Source organism: Pectinophora gossypiella, chromosome Z (genome assembly GCF_024362695.1).
Source record: "Pectinophora gossypiella chromosome Z, ilPecGoss1.1, whole genome shotgun sequence".
NCBI lineage: Eukaryota > Metazoa > Arthropoda > Insecta > Lepidoptera > Gelechiidae > Pectinophora > Pectinophora gossypiella.
The window spans coordinates 4,865,335-4,882,387 of record NC_065433.1 but is presented as its reverse complement, the minus strand read 5'-3'; the positions used below and the strand labels follow the sequence as shown (position 1 = coordinate 4,882,387).

The 17,053-nt window shown below is 39.3% G+C and overlaps 1 protein-coding gene across 1 annotated transcript in view; it reads right to left on the bottom strand.

Moving 5' to 3' along the window:
- Positions 1–1,383: 1,383 nt before the first annotated feature.
- The window catches only part of LOC126380062 (laminin subunit gamma-1), a 28,464-nt gene continuing 12,794 nt past the window's right edge, over positions 1,384–17,053 (bottom strand). Inside the window, exons 11-29 of the mRNA XM_050029249.1 lie at positions 16,538–16,752; positions 15,577–15,940; positions 15,145–15,330; positions 14,581–14,778; positions 13,720–13,889; positions 10,920–11,044; positions 10,352–10,507; positions 9,896–10,016; positions 9,228–9,412; positions 8,810–8,927; positions 8,277–8,518; positions 7,893–8,097; positions 7,430–7,667; positions 6,925–7,127; positions 6,558–6,639; positions 6,264–6,352; positions 5,129–5,258; positions 4,508–4,601; positions 1,384–3,793 (exon numbers count right to left, since the gene is read on the bottom strand). Of these exons, the coding sequence (XP_049885206.1) occupies positions 3,658–3,793; positions 4,508–4,601; positions 5,129–5,258; positions 6,264–6,352; positions 6,558–6,639; positions 6,925–7,127; positions 7,430–7,667; positions 7,893–8,097; positions 8,277–8,518; positions 8,810–8,927; positions 9,228–9,412; positions 9,896–10,016; positions 10,352–10,507; positions 10,920–11,044; positions 13,720–13,889; positions 14,581–14,778; positions 15,145–15,330; positions 15,577–15,940; positions 16,538–16,752 (3,257 nt within the window). The 3' untranslated portion in view covers positions 1,384–3,657. The remainder of the gene's footprint in view (positions 3,794–4,507; positions 4,602–5,128; positions 5,259–6,263; positions 6,353–6,557; positions 6,640–6,924; positions 7,128–7,429; positions 7,668–7,892; positions 8,098–8,276; positions 8,519–8,809; positions 8,928–9,227; positions 9,413–9,895; positions 10,017–10,351; positions 10,508–10,919; positions 11,045–13,719; positions 13,890–14,580; positions 14,779–15,144; positions 15,331–15,576; positions 15,941–16,537; positions 16,753–17,053) is intronic.

The window sequence follows — 17,053 nt, the reverse complement described above, 5'->3', positions numbered from 1 at the left end:
TTAAAAATGTAGAAGAACAAGACCGAAAAACGCAGTCGTTACTTTTAAAATGGAAAATAGTTTTTCTTCTTTTTAAGAAATAGATTGTCTAATTTGAAACTATAAATCTATTTTCTATACTCACCTCCTTTCTTAAATATAATTTTAGTTAGTAAATTAATGAATAAATATGAGTGAATGTTTTTCGTTTTTATCGAACAATTATCGACTTCAGTCTGTTTGTCACACAATAGGTGAGTCTTGGCCTACATAATGGATAAGAATGGTGCGAAAAAACAAGATTTGAGATAGACTCTGGTTAAACCAGAAATGTATATTTTTCGTTCAATATTTACCTCGTAGTGCTTTCACTACTTAGCCGGACGAATTACAGCCGAGTTTATGGACACTTATTCCAAGGAACTCGTAACTGTTGGTCACCCTGTTCATAAGACAACACTCCAGTATTCTTCCCGCGTACGCACACACGTATGCGACGTTTTGAGACTATGTACGATTCCACATTGATATATACTTACCTATACAGAAGCAAATATTACAATTCGTATTGCACATAATATTACTTAAAAAATCAGGTGTTTAGTTACCGATGAAGCGATTTTCCCCTTTCTTACATGCTGGACCATTTTGTGGAATAATTATGTTCTATTGGTCCGACATTGTTAGTGTTAGCTAAGTACATAACATAACACATAAACAGCCTATATACGTCCCACTGCTGGGCACAGGCCTCACCCCAATCAACCGGAGGGGGTATGGAGCATACTCCACCACGCTGCTCCAATGCGCAGCTAAGTACAGGTTATATAAATATGTACCTAGATACTTAAATGCAGAATATTCTCTGGAGGCGAAAACATCCACAAAGTAATAAAATTACTCTGTGTTGGGTGCCTGCGTGTGACGATTACACCAACTAAATACCAGTGCTACTATGTTAGACAGCCGGGCCAACACGGTTACATTATCGCGCGCGGCGCGACCAATATTGCAGCGGCCAATAGCCGTTTGACATTTATCTACGTAGACATCGACGGAAACCCTCACTACATCATCGTCACTAATTTAAGAGCCACGCTCTTGTCGGTGTAGCATTCTCCATTGTTGTCTACCAAAGGCCAATTCCTTGACATCCTTATATGATACGACGTTCATCTTCTCTTTGATCTGTTCCATGTAAGCTCTTATTGGTCTTCCCCTTACTCTCTTTCCTTTTTAGCTTTCTTTCTATGATGTTTTTAATAAATTCACTAAATAATATTTTAAATAATTAATTATTAAATTATTGGATAGGACAGAAAAAAGAAAATTGTTATTGTATTTTTATTACAAATAAATAATCTAAAATACAAAATCATACTCATAAAATTTCTTTTGGAAAAGAAAGTATAAAAGTAGTTATTTAGTAACAATACATGTCTCTATATTTTCTTTGGCCAACTTTTTGTAGGAATAATTTTAATAGATTTTAGTCAATGATAATAAGGCATGTACAAAAAACAATATTGCATTGAAAATCTTACCTAATGCAAACAAACATAATATTGTACTTAAAAAAATGAATATTTACAGTACGCACCAAATTCAATATGGCACAGATTACATTTTATTTACTTACTTATAACATACACATACATAATAGGTACATACATACACTAAAGTTATCGACAAAATTAGCCTCGATATAGTAGGGTATTAATTTTAATTTTTAACTGGTCATGAACTTAAAAATATATATTTACCGTTTGTACTTATTTTACAGAAATCAAACATGCCTACCAGTTTTTTGAAATATTAATAACTATTGCAATATTACAAAGTATATAATAAAAACATTTACACATATCAAATGGTACATCAAAATATATTTTCATAAACATTTATTATGCTATTCTAAGTACAAAAATGCAAAACATAAATGCATTTGGTAAGTACGAGACGAACCTAAAAATATAATAATATAAATCAAAAATTATTATTAGCTTTATGTATCAAGATTTATAAGATTATTTATAGACGTTTTGCAATCGAAATTGTATATAAGTCGACTTCACTGAAGCCACATTGTGTATATGCTGCCTCTCGTCAAAATGCCGATTTATAACTAAAATAACTTAATAAGGCACTCTATAATCACCAGTAGCTGGTTTAAGGTAACAGCTCATTGGAGGCCTCGGCACCCACACGACACCTCGCCTCGCGCGGTAGTATTCTTTATAATAATATGGACTTGTATGATTATGCGTTCACTACATCACGAAATAGAAGAAAGGGGATGGAAGGGCCAAGCGAAACGCGCGTCATACAAACTGTATGAGCAATACATAAAAGCTAGTATGATCGGCTATTTTAATTAAAACACATGATACCGTGTTTTTACCGTGTTATGGGGAGTCTCATAATCCCTGATAAGTAAGAACCCGGCATTATGTGTTTTAATTTAGATAATAACCGCGTAAACTTAAAACAATGTATGATCGGCTATTTATCAAAAAATACTTTTGCTTGCAGTAACTTACGAAAAGTAATGATAAAATTGCTGCCTATCACGTAAAATATACATTTCCGATAAAGTGACAGTAGAGCTATCGTAGTTAGCTGTTTAGTAGTAGTAAAAGAGAGTGGGGTTGGACCGGCGACAGGGGTTCTCATACAAAATGCGCTTTAAGGCCTTTCCAACCTCTTTCTTCTCTTCCGTGTGCTACCCACGTCGACTCCGTAGCGTCACCGGCGTACGCGCACCACGCGCGGACGGTAGGTGGAACACTCGGTGACAACTTGTTGCACGCATGCTTGCCTTGCGCTGACTACGCATTGATAATCAGGTGTTAAAGCGGCGCCTACCCGCGGTTCACTTGTCGTGAACGGTCGACGCCGTGCGTCTCAAATGACCTGTGACCTTTAAGCCCCAGCGAACGTTTTTAAATATTATAATAATTATGTGTCGTCTTATTTTATAATCATTTATGGCAAGGAAAGCTGAAGTCGATAGATTTTTATGTGCCTCCGTAAGATTTGAGGCAAATATGAGTTGACGAAACATTTTCAATCGATTAGACACTTTTTAAATTGTAATACTATCGACACTGACTTCGATCATCGACTACAATTATGCAATACAAATTAACATCAAAGTATTTTAATTGTTCCTTGCTACGGTGTTTACGCATAAGGTATAATTTTTAAAAGAATGTTCTAATTTGGTTAAAACCTGATGAACCAACACGAGATATATTATATATGAGGTTGAACGGAAGCCAAAATAGCACGTCCAATTTTAATCATTTCAATAAATTTTTATTATCTACACACCGAATCCAATTTTAAAAACTAAAACTTATTATGGGTATATTCAAAATGTTCTGAAGTTCTGTCATTAATTTTCTTTCGCCCTAAGGTTGCCTGGCAGAAATTGTCGTTTAGCAATAAGGCCGCCGATTGTGCTTGTCTTTCAATGTTTACTAATTGTTTACTTTCAATGTTGTGTCCATGTGCAAAAGAATTTTGGGTTGTGTTGTAACTTAAAGCGCTAGTTTTAAAACTGACGACCAACATATAGACAAATGTATTATAAATCGTAATATGAACCTTCTGAGTTAGCATCACCTACACTTATCGTCCGTTCCTCACGGATGAACCTAATAATATGACCTTTTTCTAGGACAATTCTCTGGGCTCTAGCACGATTCTCTTGTAGCATCTTGAAGCTACTGGCAACTGGTCTAGGATGTCTTTTACGTTGGCCACCTCAGCACGGAGATGGTCATGCTCATCTTGATACTTTTTCATCCATCTGAAAAGCAAACGAAGTGTTAGTACGGTCACGACAGTGGGCCTCGTTCATTGGAACTAACACCCGTAAAATATTACGCGGTTATTGTCATAATTAAAACACATAATACCGGGTTCTTACCACGTTAATCAGGGATATGAGACTCCCGATATATCAACACTGTTGCAAAACAAGAATGGAGAATGCTACACCGACAAGAGCGTGGCTTCTTAATTGGTGATGTGATGAAGTTAATGTGAGGGCTCTGACTCAAAAGTTATGAAGCCGACAACGTATTAAATAGGTTCTTATAAATAATGCATTATTTTGTATATTATTGCACGTTGGCATTTGGTTAAACTTTTTTTCACTCAATAAGTCTTCGTCTTACCGTGTGGATTGTGAGGTGGAATACGAGCCTCATCAACCCTGGTGTCAGGGTTACTATTGAGCTGCCAAAGGCCCCTGACATGGGTCATGTAACGACTACTTATTTACAACAGTAAGTAGTAACCGGGACCAATGGCTTAACGTGCCTTCCGAAGCATGGATCATCTTACTTTTTGGACAATCAGGTGATCAGCCTATAATGTCGTAACCAAACTAGGGATCATAAAGTGATTTTTGTGATATGTCCCCACCGGGATTCGAACCCGGGACCTCAGGATCGTGAGCCGAACGCTCAACCACTGGACCACGGAGGCCGTTATTAATAAGTATAAGAGCAGGTATTACCTCTGGTGGTTATTCTTGGCTTCTGTCAAGGATTTGATCTTTCCATCCAAATCAACTGCCCTCAAATCCCGCTCTGCATCGTCCAAGCTATTTTCTGCAAAACATGTTATTATTTGTAACGTTAAATATCTCCTACACTTAAAGGTTGCCTGGAAGAGATTGCTACTTAGCAATAAGGCCGCCTATTTTACTCATGCTATTTCTCTTTTGTATTGTATTTTGTTTTTTCCTGTTTGTGCAATGAAGTATTTGTTATGTCCAACCGCAAATTGCAGTTCAGGTGCAGTTTGAATGCACGACACGACTGCAATACAACTGCAAACCAACTGTGCAGCACGTCTGCAGGCCGACTGCAATTGAACTGCAATCGGACAGCCCGTTTGGTTTGCAGTTCTATTGCAGTCGTGTCAACTGCATTCAAACTGCACCTGAACTGCAATTTGCGGTTGGATTGCCGTTGAAATGCGGTCCGTCTGTATAGAGCCTTAATCCTCAAAGCAGTATCTAAGTTGACCTTTCGTGTTATAACATAATAATATACATTATGTATATACATTATGTTATGTTGTATATATATATTATGTAATGAAATGTGTTTATATACGAAAGTAAGATACTCACGTAGCCTGTCCAGAGCCTCGTCATCCAGGGTAGGCAAGTTCTGTAGCTCATCCATGATCACCTTCAAGTCTTGTAGACCCTTGGAGACCTGCTTCTCTGCTTCGGTGGCGTCTGTGTTGGCTTGACCCACCTTTGGGTAGCGAAGATATTTTTTATTTATTTATTTATTTATATATTAAGCACATCAACAGTACAAACACACAACAATTAATATAACTTTCTTAAAGCTAGTACTAGTGTTTGCACTAATTACAGACGTGCACAACTTATGTAATTAACATGTATGTAGAATTTGCTTTTTTTTTTAAAAAAGAACGGAATAACAAAAGGTATGAAAAGTTACAGCCAGGCAACACTACAACAAAAAAAGAAGAATAAGTATAAGAAAAAACTACAATTTTTTTTTCTATTAAACCAGTTAAACTAACGGTCATGACTAGATGATTGCACAATGAGTTCTTAAATTTAGGCAAACTGTTATGAAGTATATCAAGATCATACTCCTTCCAACACTGGTTATATATATAGTTAAAAGTTGGACATCATTCAACATTGGCTTATTTACCCTCTCTATAAATTGATATTAAGTAACAAACCCACCGATTGTACTTACATAAGCAGCCTATATACGTCCCACTGCTGGGAACAGACCGCCCCTCATTCTTTCGGAGGAGGTGAGCATACTCCACCAGGCTGGGTTGGTTTTTTACGGCTAATAGCAGGGACCAACGGCTTAACGTGCACTCCGAAGCGCGGAATCCCATGTTTTTTTCGGACAATCAAGTAATTCAAGCCTAATACAATATCCTTATCAAACAAAGGACAGTCTCACAAAGTGATTTCGACAATGTCCCCGTCGGGATTCGTACCCGCACCTCCAGATTTTGAGCCCAACGCTCTAACCACTAGACCATTGAGGCTATTACTATTTGTAGTAGCAGGACTAGGTACTAGTTATAAAAATTTAAGACGAGACTTAAATTGTGACAGACGTGTGAGGGAAAGAAAGAGAAAACACGAGTTCAGATAATATGAACGGCAGACAGAGACAGATAGAGATTAGTCGGCTGCTCCGTTAGTCCATGTGGACCGAGGAAATAACGGTATTACCTAAATAATGCAGTACGAACATTACCTTCATCTTGGCATCTCGCGTGAGCTGCATGTTTTCAGCCGCTTGCTTCTCTAGATCCTCAATCTGTTTGCCAGTAGCTTCTACACGAACTGTAACACACAACATAGATCAACTTGATTTTAAGCACTTCTTTAATCTACCCACTTAACCAATAAAACTGAGAAGAGAGTTTGGAGAAGAGGAAAAGGTGTTTCAGAAAACCTTTCTAATATACTTAAAACGTTTCTCAAGGCAGTATCCTGAGCCCTCTTTTTCTTTACCGTAGGGTCGTCATGACTTAATTCTAAAACTTACCTGATAATTTATCAGCCTCATCCCTCAAGTTGACGGCTTCAGTCTTGGATGAAGACGACTTCTTTCTGATCTCATGGGCAGCCTATAACATAATAAGTGCGTAAAGTGAATCTTTCAATTAAAATCCATTCTATAACTATGTTTGCCTACAGGAAAAATATAAGTATACCTACTTAGTAGAAGTATAAAAACCAGAAAGTACTTCTAAAAGCGGATTTTGTGTTGACTCTATCACAGAACAAGTATTATTAACCCTAAGAATCAAACAGCTCCTATCTGACAGAAAGTGGCCAGAACACTCGCGTGGCTACCTAGATAATCTGAGTCCAATCCTTTCTGTCCTTAGAATCTGAAAAGTAGGTCATACCTCTGAGGCCTTATCAGCGTATTCCTTCTGCGCTTGCTGTGCGAGGTCTCGCGCCTCTTTGGCTTTGTCGCTAGCTGTGTTGAGCTCCTCGATAATGTTGTTGATGTTGCGGTCAGCCTCTGCCACCTTGTACTGGACCCCGGGTACATCCTGCGCCGCTGCTTCAGCCAATTGCCTGGATTCTTGCACCTGATCGCTGAATTCTGGAAGACGAAGCACAAATTATTGTCAAATATGATACCTGGCAAAAACAAGGTCAGGTCGATCTTCTTTCTCTCTATCGAATTTATTATTCTTTTTCTGAATCTAATTTATTATACAGTTATCCTTATTACACATTCCTGGATAACTAATTTAGAAAGAAAAAAGGGATAATTTTGACTTTCCAATTGATGAAAACCTGCACTACATACTGATTGATGATTCTTTAAAACCCGTACAATAGAGAATTCAGTTCTAGCAACCATCCTATTACCAAGATGTACAGAATCCTTACTTTACCTACCTTTCAAAGTCTTATAGATTTCATTGGCGTCTTTAAGCGTAGCTTTTGTGAGTTCGACGTCGTTCTTAGCCTGCGCCTGTAGCTGATCTAGCTTGTCTAGCAACTCGTTCAGTTCCTCCTGCCTATCTAGACCAGCATCCAGGAGTTCATGTCCTCTGTGGATGGCATCGTCCAGGTTCTGTATTGTGGCCGCGTTATCTTGTATCAGCTGATCGAGTTCTGCAGCTTTGTCGTCGATCTGTTGAGGAAAAGGAAAATTGCCAGTGACAGTGCTAAAGTGTTGAAAGTGTGTTATATTAAAGCAGGTCAGTATAACTTTATAATAATCGAAATACGAAAAAAAATAAAAAGTGGACAAACGTCGAAATAAAGCCACACTAAACACCTATGAAGATTGAGGTCTGTTCTTTTTTCACAACAAATTATTTCTGTTCAGCATTAAACTAAATAGTAAATTCCTTACCGTCTTGTTCATATCAACAGAGTCTCGATGCAGCTTGCTGAGTTTGATGTCTGGTAGCAGGGTGGTATTGACCTCGGCGTACAGACCTAGGGCCTCATCGTATACGGTTTTGGCTCTCTTCAGGGCTTGCTCTGCTAATTCCGCCATGCTGCTTAACTTGCCTGATGCTGCCTTCAACTCGTTGCCTAGGGTTTGGACTTCGTTGCTAATGGAAAAAATAGTTTTAATGGGTCGATGTTAACTACCAAGAATGAGACCGAGAATGCGTTCATATCATGTACAAATCCTTTAGTTTTTCAAGGCAAATTAATACACTTAGTTTTCGAACTAACACTATAATCCATATAAAATAGCTTACAATAGTCACAATAAGTCCTCACATACCTAATATTCGCTTGTTTATTGATGCCATCCTTGGCAATCTTGTTGGCGGCCAGGGAAGTATTGAGGGCCTTCTCGGCGATATCTCTGATGTTCCTCGCCTGATTTTCCAGCTTCTCCGCGAGCAGTCGCGACTCCTTCGCCAAAGTGGACATTTCTCCAGACTGCTTCCCGAACTGGTCCGACCTGTTCCGTGCCTTGGCCAAAGCGGCGGCGCCTTCGCCGTCCAGGTATTCTATGACGCTCTAGAATACGAAGGTATTATAGGTATTATAATGAAAAGTGATAGCCATCCATAACCCCAGAACTCGAAAATGATTAGCAGCTTAACATATTAGTCCAGTCCAGATATATTCAAAGATTTTTATGGTGTAGAGTCATGAGCAATATAATGTACCAACTTTAGGACTCTGTCGCACTAACATAATTTTACACTTAGTGAGACTTACAGTGCAATTTGTCAATTGATGCTAGTAATCGTACAAGTTGGTATGCCTAAGAAAAGTGATATAATAAATTTAGTAATGTAATCTTACATTGATCTCCTTCTGAGCAGCCTCTATCGTGTCTTCGGCCTTGGAGACGTTGCCTTTACTTCTCTCGACTGCGTCATTGCCATCGTAGCTCTCTTCTTCAATCTTGAACAGCATATTCCTAAATGAGGGCAATTCATTATACTTATTTAAATTACAGTCTGAAATATTGGAGTAGATTAGGAGCGTAGGGAGCGTAAGAAGTTTACGCTTTGTATTAATTCCTCTAGAACTTCGTTCACTTGCAAAATTCAGTTACATTCATGGCTTCTTCGACTCCGTACTTTTAAATGGCTCTTTATAATGGAAATCTTTGGAAATTATAGTTTTGCAAAAAATACGAAAGAAATTCTGAGAGAACTTTACGTGATAGTTGCCAAAGAGAATATTATCTTCACTAAACGCTTCTACAAGTACTTACCGGACATCAGCAAGTCGGTCAGCAAGTTCAGACAAATTGTCAGTGATACTGGGACCAGGTCCGTTGCCGAGCTCAGCTTGGGCGTCCGCCACCAGACGGTCAATCTCGCCCCTCACTCTCTGTAGTTCGTTGTCGAAGTCCGCATTGTCCACCACCGTGGGTGCTTTAGAGATCTTCGACAGGACCTGTATTTTACGGGATTTTGTTGTTACGGGTAGGCTAGTGGAAAGAACGCTTGACTCACATTGTGAGTGAGTTCGCACTTGCAGTGCGGGCCTTCCATAGAATTCTAAAGAATTTTAAATTGATGTTTGGATCCTAAGTGAGTGGTATGTGGTGAGCGATGAAGGAAAATATCGTGAGGGACCCACATACCCAGAAATGTGTTTTTGGAGGTTTTTGACTTAATCCGCTTTTCCTTTCGGATTGGAAGCTCAAACAGACATTCACTTTTGTAAGAAACCGGGCCTGCTAAATCTTTAGCAAGGGAAATTATGACGTTACATACTTAGTAGAAATAATCAGCCTTACTACGATCCACTGCTGGCACAAAATTCTTCTTTTTTCTATTGGAGGTATTACTGAGCATATTCCACCAAGTTTTTCACTGGGGATTGGTGGAGAAACAAATCAGAGACAAATTACGCTGTCAAATTGGAAGCACTTACATCATCGAGTTCCCTGAGCTCTCGTCGATGTTGGTTGACAGCATCTAGCACCAGGTTATAACAGGCCGGGCAGTCTTCGCAGCCTTGCCCGTCAGCACGGCGTTTCTTGTTCTCCATACATCTAAATAGAGAGACTCACTCTTTATGAAACTAACATAGGACTCGAGCACGTGATCTCAGTGGATGTACTCTTAGGCTCAAAAGGAAAACTTTTTATATATTATGTGATACTCACTATTTTGTATTCCGTGATAACAGCAAAGCACCTACATATTTCAATTTCGTTTCAGAACAATGCAAAATGTAATGTACTTAAGCTACTAGGGGCAGGGCAGACAGCTCCACTGCTTCAGTCGGAAACACTTTCTCAGACCTTTAAAACCTGTGCTGATCTATTGTTGTCCAACCCAGTTATACGAGCCCTGATTATAGTCCAAAGTTGCGTAAACCACTGACCTGTCGCAGCGTCGGCCCTCGACGTTTTCCTGGCAGGAGCACTGGCCAGAGATGTCGCACTGGTAGTTGGTGGAGCCCCATTCATCGCAATCGCAGTCCTGGCATCCCCCTGATGAGAACCCGTAGTGGTAAGCGCGGCAGCGATCGCAGTGCTTCCTGTATATTGTTCGAAGATTATGATAACGTGGATAGTTTTTTTTGTAAATGCGTAAACACCTTGGATAGACACTCATACATAAAGTCACGCGCGTTATCTTTAATAAGGTGATCAGAGAGCAAAAGACAACTTGCAGCCACTCTTGATACGAAGATAGATACTGAGAGGAATTCACTTTCAGTCCGGCAGAATGGATAGTAAAGATGTTAAAAAGATTACAAGTATTGGCTTGAGTAGGGTTATGGTGATGCTCTACTGAGGATGGTGACGTTAAAACACAACAGATATTGTCATGACTATACCCCATTTGGGGTAGTCAGAGGTACATCCATCACAAGATGAACTAGATACCCACACCTCACTGAGCTCTCTATTAGACCAACGTGGTGGTGGTGTTTAAAGTAAACTTACCCGTCAATGCCCGGTTTGCAGTAGCACTGGCCAGTGTAAGGGTGGCAGGTTGCGTTGAAGGAACCCTCCAGGTTGCACTCACAGGTCTTGCAGCCTTCGCCTGAGTTGATATTGTAGTAGCCATCCTGTTCGCCAAAAACTTCAGTAAAATTAATTATTCTATGCCGTTGGTCCCGGTTACTACTTACTGATGTAAGTTAGTAGTCGCTACATGAGTCATGTCCTTTGGCGGCTCAATAATAACACTGAAACCAGGGTTGATAGGGTTGGTAATCTACCTCACAACCCACACGATAGAAGAAGAATTTATTCTATACTAGCTTTTGCCCGCGACTTCGTCCGCGTGGCGTGTTATATAAGAGAGAGATCTTTGTGTGTGTGGGAGTGCATATCAAATTTCAAGCATTTAACTTATGCAGTTTAGATTTTTTCATACAATTTTTTTCCCAATAACTCCCATTTTTCAAAATACAGCCAAAAATAAACTTTATATTTACTAAGGTATGCATGCATGCTAGATTGAATCAATTGATTGAATTGATTTTTTTTTAATTGATTGTTCATTGAGTTTTAATTTTAATACACACTTCCTCTCTTCCCTTCAACGTTGCTGTGCCCTACAGGGTCCATGTTTTAGTTCCTATGCCTATGTAACACCCCATTGTACTACATGGAATGCAATAAATAATTTAATTGAATTGAATTGAAAACATCTATCTTACGCGGTTTCGATTTTTTCATACAAATGTTTTTTTCCCGTTAACTCCCGTTTCCGTGGGAATTTTGCAATATCCTGTTGCAACTAAGGTTTAAGTTAACTAAGGTACCTGCATGCCAAATTTCAAGCGTCTAACTTAAGCGGTTTAGATTTTTCATACAAAAGGATTTTCCCGCTAATTTCCGTTCCCGTGGGAATTCCGGGAATTCCTTTCTTAGTGCACCTCTACGGTACCTAAGCTATGTCCCTTCCAAATTTCAAATGCCTACATTTAGCCGTTCAGGCTATGCGTTGATATGTCAGTCACTGAGTCAGTCAGTTTCTCCTTTTATTTAGATTTGATTTTTTCATACAAATGTTTTTTTCCCGCTAACTACCGTTCCCGTGGGAATTTTGTAATATCCTGTTGCAACTAAGCTTTAAGTTTACTAAAGTACCTGCATGCCAAATTTCAAACGTCTAACTTGAGTGGTTTAGATTTTTCATACAAAAGGATTTTCCCGCTAATTCCCGTTCCCGTGGGAATTTCGGGAATTCCTTTCTTAGTACACCTCTACGGTGTCCAAGGTACCTGCGTGCCAAATTTTAAACATCTTACTTGAATGGTTTAGATTTTTCATACAAAAGGATTTTCCCGTTAATTCCCGTTCCCGTGGGAATTTCGGGAATTCCTTTCTTAGTGCACCTCCACGGTACCTAAGGTACCTGCATGACAAATTTCAAACGTCTAACTTGAATGGTTTAGATTTTTCATACAAAAGGATTTTCCCGCTAATTCCCGTTCTCGTGAGAATTTCGGGAATTCCTTTCTTAGTGCACCTCCACGGTACCTAAGGTATCTGCATGCTAAATTTCAAATGTCTAACTTGAGTGGTTTAGATTTTTCATACAAAAGGTATTTCCCGCTAATTCCCGTTCCCGTGAGAATTTTGGGAATTCCTTTCTTAGTGCACCTCTACGGTACCTATGGTACCTGCATGCCAAATTTCAAACGTCTAACTTGAGTGGTTTAGATTTTTCATACAAAAGGATTTTCCCGCTAATTCCCGTTCCCGTGGGAATTTCGGGAATTCCTTTCTTAGTACACCTCTACGGTATCTAAGGTACCTGCATGACAAATTTCAAACATCTAACTTGAATGGTTTAGATTTTTCATACAAAAATATTTTTCCGCTAATTCCCGTTCCCGTGGGAATTTCGGGAATTCCTTTCTTAGTGCACCTCTACGTTATCTAAGGTACCTGCATGCCAAATTTCAAAAGTCTAACTTGAGTGGTTTAGATTTTTCATACAAAAGGATTTTCCCGCTAATTCCCGTTCCCGTAGGAATTTCGGGAATTCCTTTCTTAGTGCACCTCTACGGTATCTAAGGTACCTGCATGCCAAATTTCAAACGTCTAACTTGAGTGGTTTAGATTTTTCATACAAAAGGATTTCCCTTCACTACTCTGCTCCTATTGATTGTAGCGTGATGAAAAGTATACTATGACCTGTCCAGGAGTGTGAAGAATAATTGTACCAAGTTTCATTAAAATCCGTCCAGTAGTTTTTGTTTCTATAAGGAACATACAGACAGACAGACAGACAGACAGACAGACAGACAGACAGACAGACAGACAAAAATTTTACTGATTGCATTTTTGGCATCAGTATCGATCACTTATCACCCCCTGATAGTTATTTTGAAAAAATATCTAATGTACAGAATTGACCTCTCTACAGATTTATTATAAGTATAGATTGTATTTGAAGACGGCCTTGTCTGATGGGGTTTGAATCAAATTGATATCTAATCTCAAATAGATTTACGTTTTGATCAAGACCCTTTACAAGCAGAACAAGCAGGGAATTCCGTTCGATATGTGACTAAAAAAACCATGAGTCGGTTTACAGCTTTTTGGTTTTAATGTCCAAAACAATTTGTTTTACAGGTGTTAGACTAGTCCACCACACTCGTTTTAACGACATATCCAAGAAAATGAGTATTATGGAACTACTTGGAACTAATATTAACCACTTAAAATAAAACAAGCTGATCCTTGAAAATGTCTACTCCTGTCAAGTGTATTGTCATATCCTCACCTCACACTTATCACAGTTCTTGCCGATGACGTGAGGCCGACAGGTACAGAAGCCAGTGAGCCCATCGCACAGAGGAGGCCCTTCAGCACTTTCCACTGTGCCTGCTTCGTGGCACTCGCATGGCTTACAGTCACCCTTCTTCTTCTGGTCGAGGGCGTCGCCGAAGAAACCTACGTGAGAGCGAATATTTTGAAATGAGAAATGAAAATAATAAAATTACAGAAGAGTAAAACAAACAAAAAGACACTACTTTAGGTACTACTTACAGTGTCAACCAAAGTGAGAGTTAGTAGTATTTTTTCTACTAATGTCTTTTAATTTTATTATTTTGGTTTATTATTTATTATTTAGGATTAGCCAAACTATGGACAGTTTCACGAAGTAGATTTTGGCAATGAATCGAAGCTAAGTCCTTCAGATCGTCAGGCGAACTCACTACTAGACCAGAGACGCTTGTTAAGGTTGAGATAAAGTGTTCAGGGGAAATTATTGTGCATTAGCACAATCCGGAGATTTTGTCCACTTTGCAGTTTTTAGTGCCATTAGACGCTCGAAAAACAAGACGGCCTCCCCGAATGTTTGCGGTGCCCACTGCGCGCACCAACCTCGGCAGCTACGCTCCAGTAGGGCGCGCATTAAAGACCACTAATACAATCTTCGTACTCCATACTGACATCGATCTATTTACGTGTTCGTTAACGAAATTCACAGACTTAGCTGTAAAACTCTTGAGTTTATAATATTTAAGTAAGTAAAATTGCTTTACATAGTTGAATTGGGATTGCCTGTAATGACTACGTAAATTGTGAATAAATAAATAAAGAAGGCACGGCAGAGGAATCTTTTATAAAACATACGCACCACTAAGACACTTGTCACAATGATCACCAGCCGTGTTGTAGATACACTTGAGACATTCGCCGGTAGTCCGGTTGCAGTTGCCGACGGCATTGGGGTCCACATTGCCGTTACATTGGCACTCCTGGCACTCGCTCGCGGGGCCGAACTGACCCGTTGGGTCACCGAAATAACCATCCGCACAGACCTCGCATTTGGGGCCTGTAAGACAATTGAATGCGCTTAAGAAAAAAAAAATAGTTAAATGTTGCTGTTTTTAAGTAAATCAAATTACCCACCATTACTTTACTATTACATCTGCAAGTAACTCCAGGGGGTTAAAAGGACACTTCAAAGCAATTCATCTAAAAACTTCAAAGCAATATTGCTATTTGGCATTTATGTGCCTTGGGCACTTACTATATGCACTATTGCTATTTTAAAATTGCAATATTGCTATTTTAAATGAATTGCTTCGATGTGGCCTTTTTAACCCCCCAAGTCTTACTAGGCTTAATCTCACAGTCACTATCAATAAGATGTTCATCATCAAGATACATTATAAAATATGCTATTAGGTCGGCTTACCCGCATATCCACTCGGGCAATCCGTGCAGACGATGCTACCATCCATAAGCTGAATGCATCCGCTGTCTTTAGGGCATGGGCAGGGCTTACAATCGTCAGGGGTACCAGCGATGGCGTTGCCATAGTAACCCTTAGCACACAGCTCGCAGTTACTACCCGTCGTGTTGTGCTTGCAGATACAGAAACCTGAAAGAAAAAGATAAGTTAAGACTACAGAAACCGCATCTTTGGGTTATTAAGTATTAAGTCCTTCTTTGTATAGTACTTCTAGTTCTTCTTCTAAATGTCCTTGAGTTTCGATGATATGCGAATCTTTGTTTCAATTACTCCAGAGTTTAAGACTTGAAAAGGTATACAGACAGACTTGAGGCAGAGTAACATTTCCATTTCAAAATTATGATCTTACAGCGATAAACGTATTCCAGTACTTACCAGTAGCAGTGTCACAAATATGAGCGTGACCATTACAATCGCAAGGAATACAAGTGGAGTACGGTCCACCATTGGCTGGCTCGTGCTTGTACCCTGGGGCACATTCCTCACAGTAATCCCCAACGTAGGCCTTGGGGCATGAACATTTCTCCACCCAATTCGCCGGAGCAGATCCTTTCTCCCTGCCAATCTTGGCAGTTTCCAACCTGAAGCTGTTCAGATACCCAGTTCCGCCTTTGTTGTACGTTCCTCTGATCTTTATAGCTGTAAGGTTTTGGAGAATGGACATGAATTCGAAGTTGGAGAGGGTTGGCGTCCATCCGTACCGAGGGTCCTCGTGTAGCCTGAAGGAGTACTCTTGAGGCTGGAACAAATAATTAGGTTATTCGTTTTATAGGCCAAATCGATACAGTATTTGCTCAGCAGTAACTAAATAAGTGTTAACTTGTATTTTTTGTTTCTCTGATTGTTCGCATAACATGCATCTTGCGAGGAATATCAGTATATTCTGCCCTCTTTTTAATTATTTATCTTCTACGGGTCTGACTTTATGTAAAAGTATAATACAACTCTAAGTACTCAATTAATTAGTTGGTTTGGATACGTAGAGCGAATGAAGGATAATAGGATTACGAAAGCAGTTTATAAAGTGTTAGTGGAAGGGCTGGTAGAGGAAGACCTACAAGGATGTACATTGACCAAATTGGAGATGTCCTTAGAAAAGGTTCAGTACGATCTACCGACGTTCGTGTATGAAACGATTGATGAATGTGGAAAAAGCAAGAGAAGTGAGTCAGGATCAAAGCAAATGGAATTCCATAGTCTCTGCTTACCTCGGTGGGTAATAGGAGTTTACGTATGAATGTATGTACTCAATTACAGAACACATTTTAGTTACAATATAAACTAATTCCCAACCAAGAGCTTCGTACAGCAGCAATAATTGGAAGCCGAAGGTTACCTGGTCTGATGGCTCTGGATTGTTCTGTCCGTAGATGTTCATGGCGATGGAAGTTCTAGCACCTTCCAATATGATGTCCTGAGACGACGGGTAGCCTCTGTTCTCGCCCAAACGCAGGGTAAATTTAAGGTCGTGGTTGTACGAAGGTCGTTGGTCGCCCAAGAACTGACTTGAAGCCAGGAAATACACTATTTCGGATCCTCTTGATTGTACGGCTGTAAAAAAGGTTTTACGTAATATACTTGCAAATTAAAAAACTACTTCAAAGATCGTTGAAGTAACGCAAGTATAATAATTAATCTAGCTGATCTTAATAAAGGTTGATTAGAGAAGAAGCTAGAACTACATAATCAGTTTTGGATCTTTAATGATTTCTCGTGCGATGAATATAATCGTGTGTTGGTTCCTACGCTTGTAGAGTTTAAATTCAAGCAATAACGTTTGCTTGCATGATGGTAAGGCAATTAGAACGACAACGCTTTGGTGTCGCGATGTCAATAATAGTTTAGGACATAC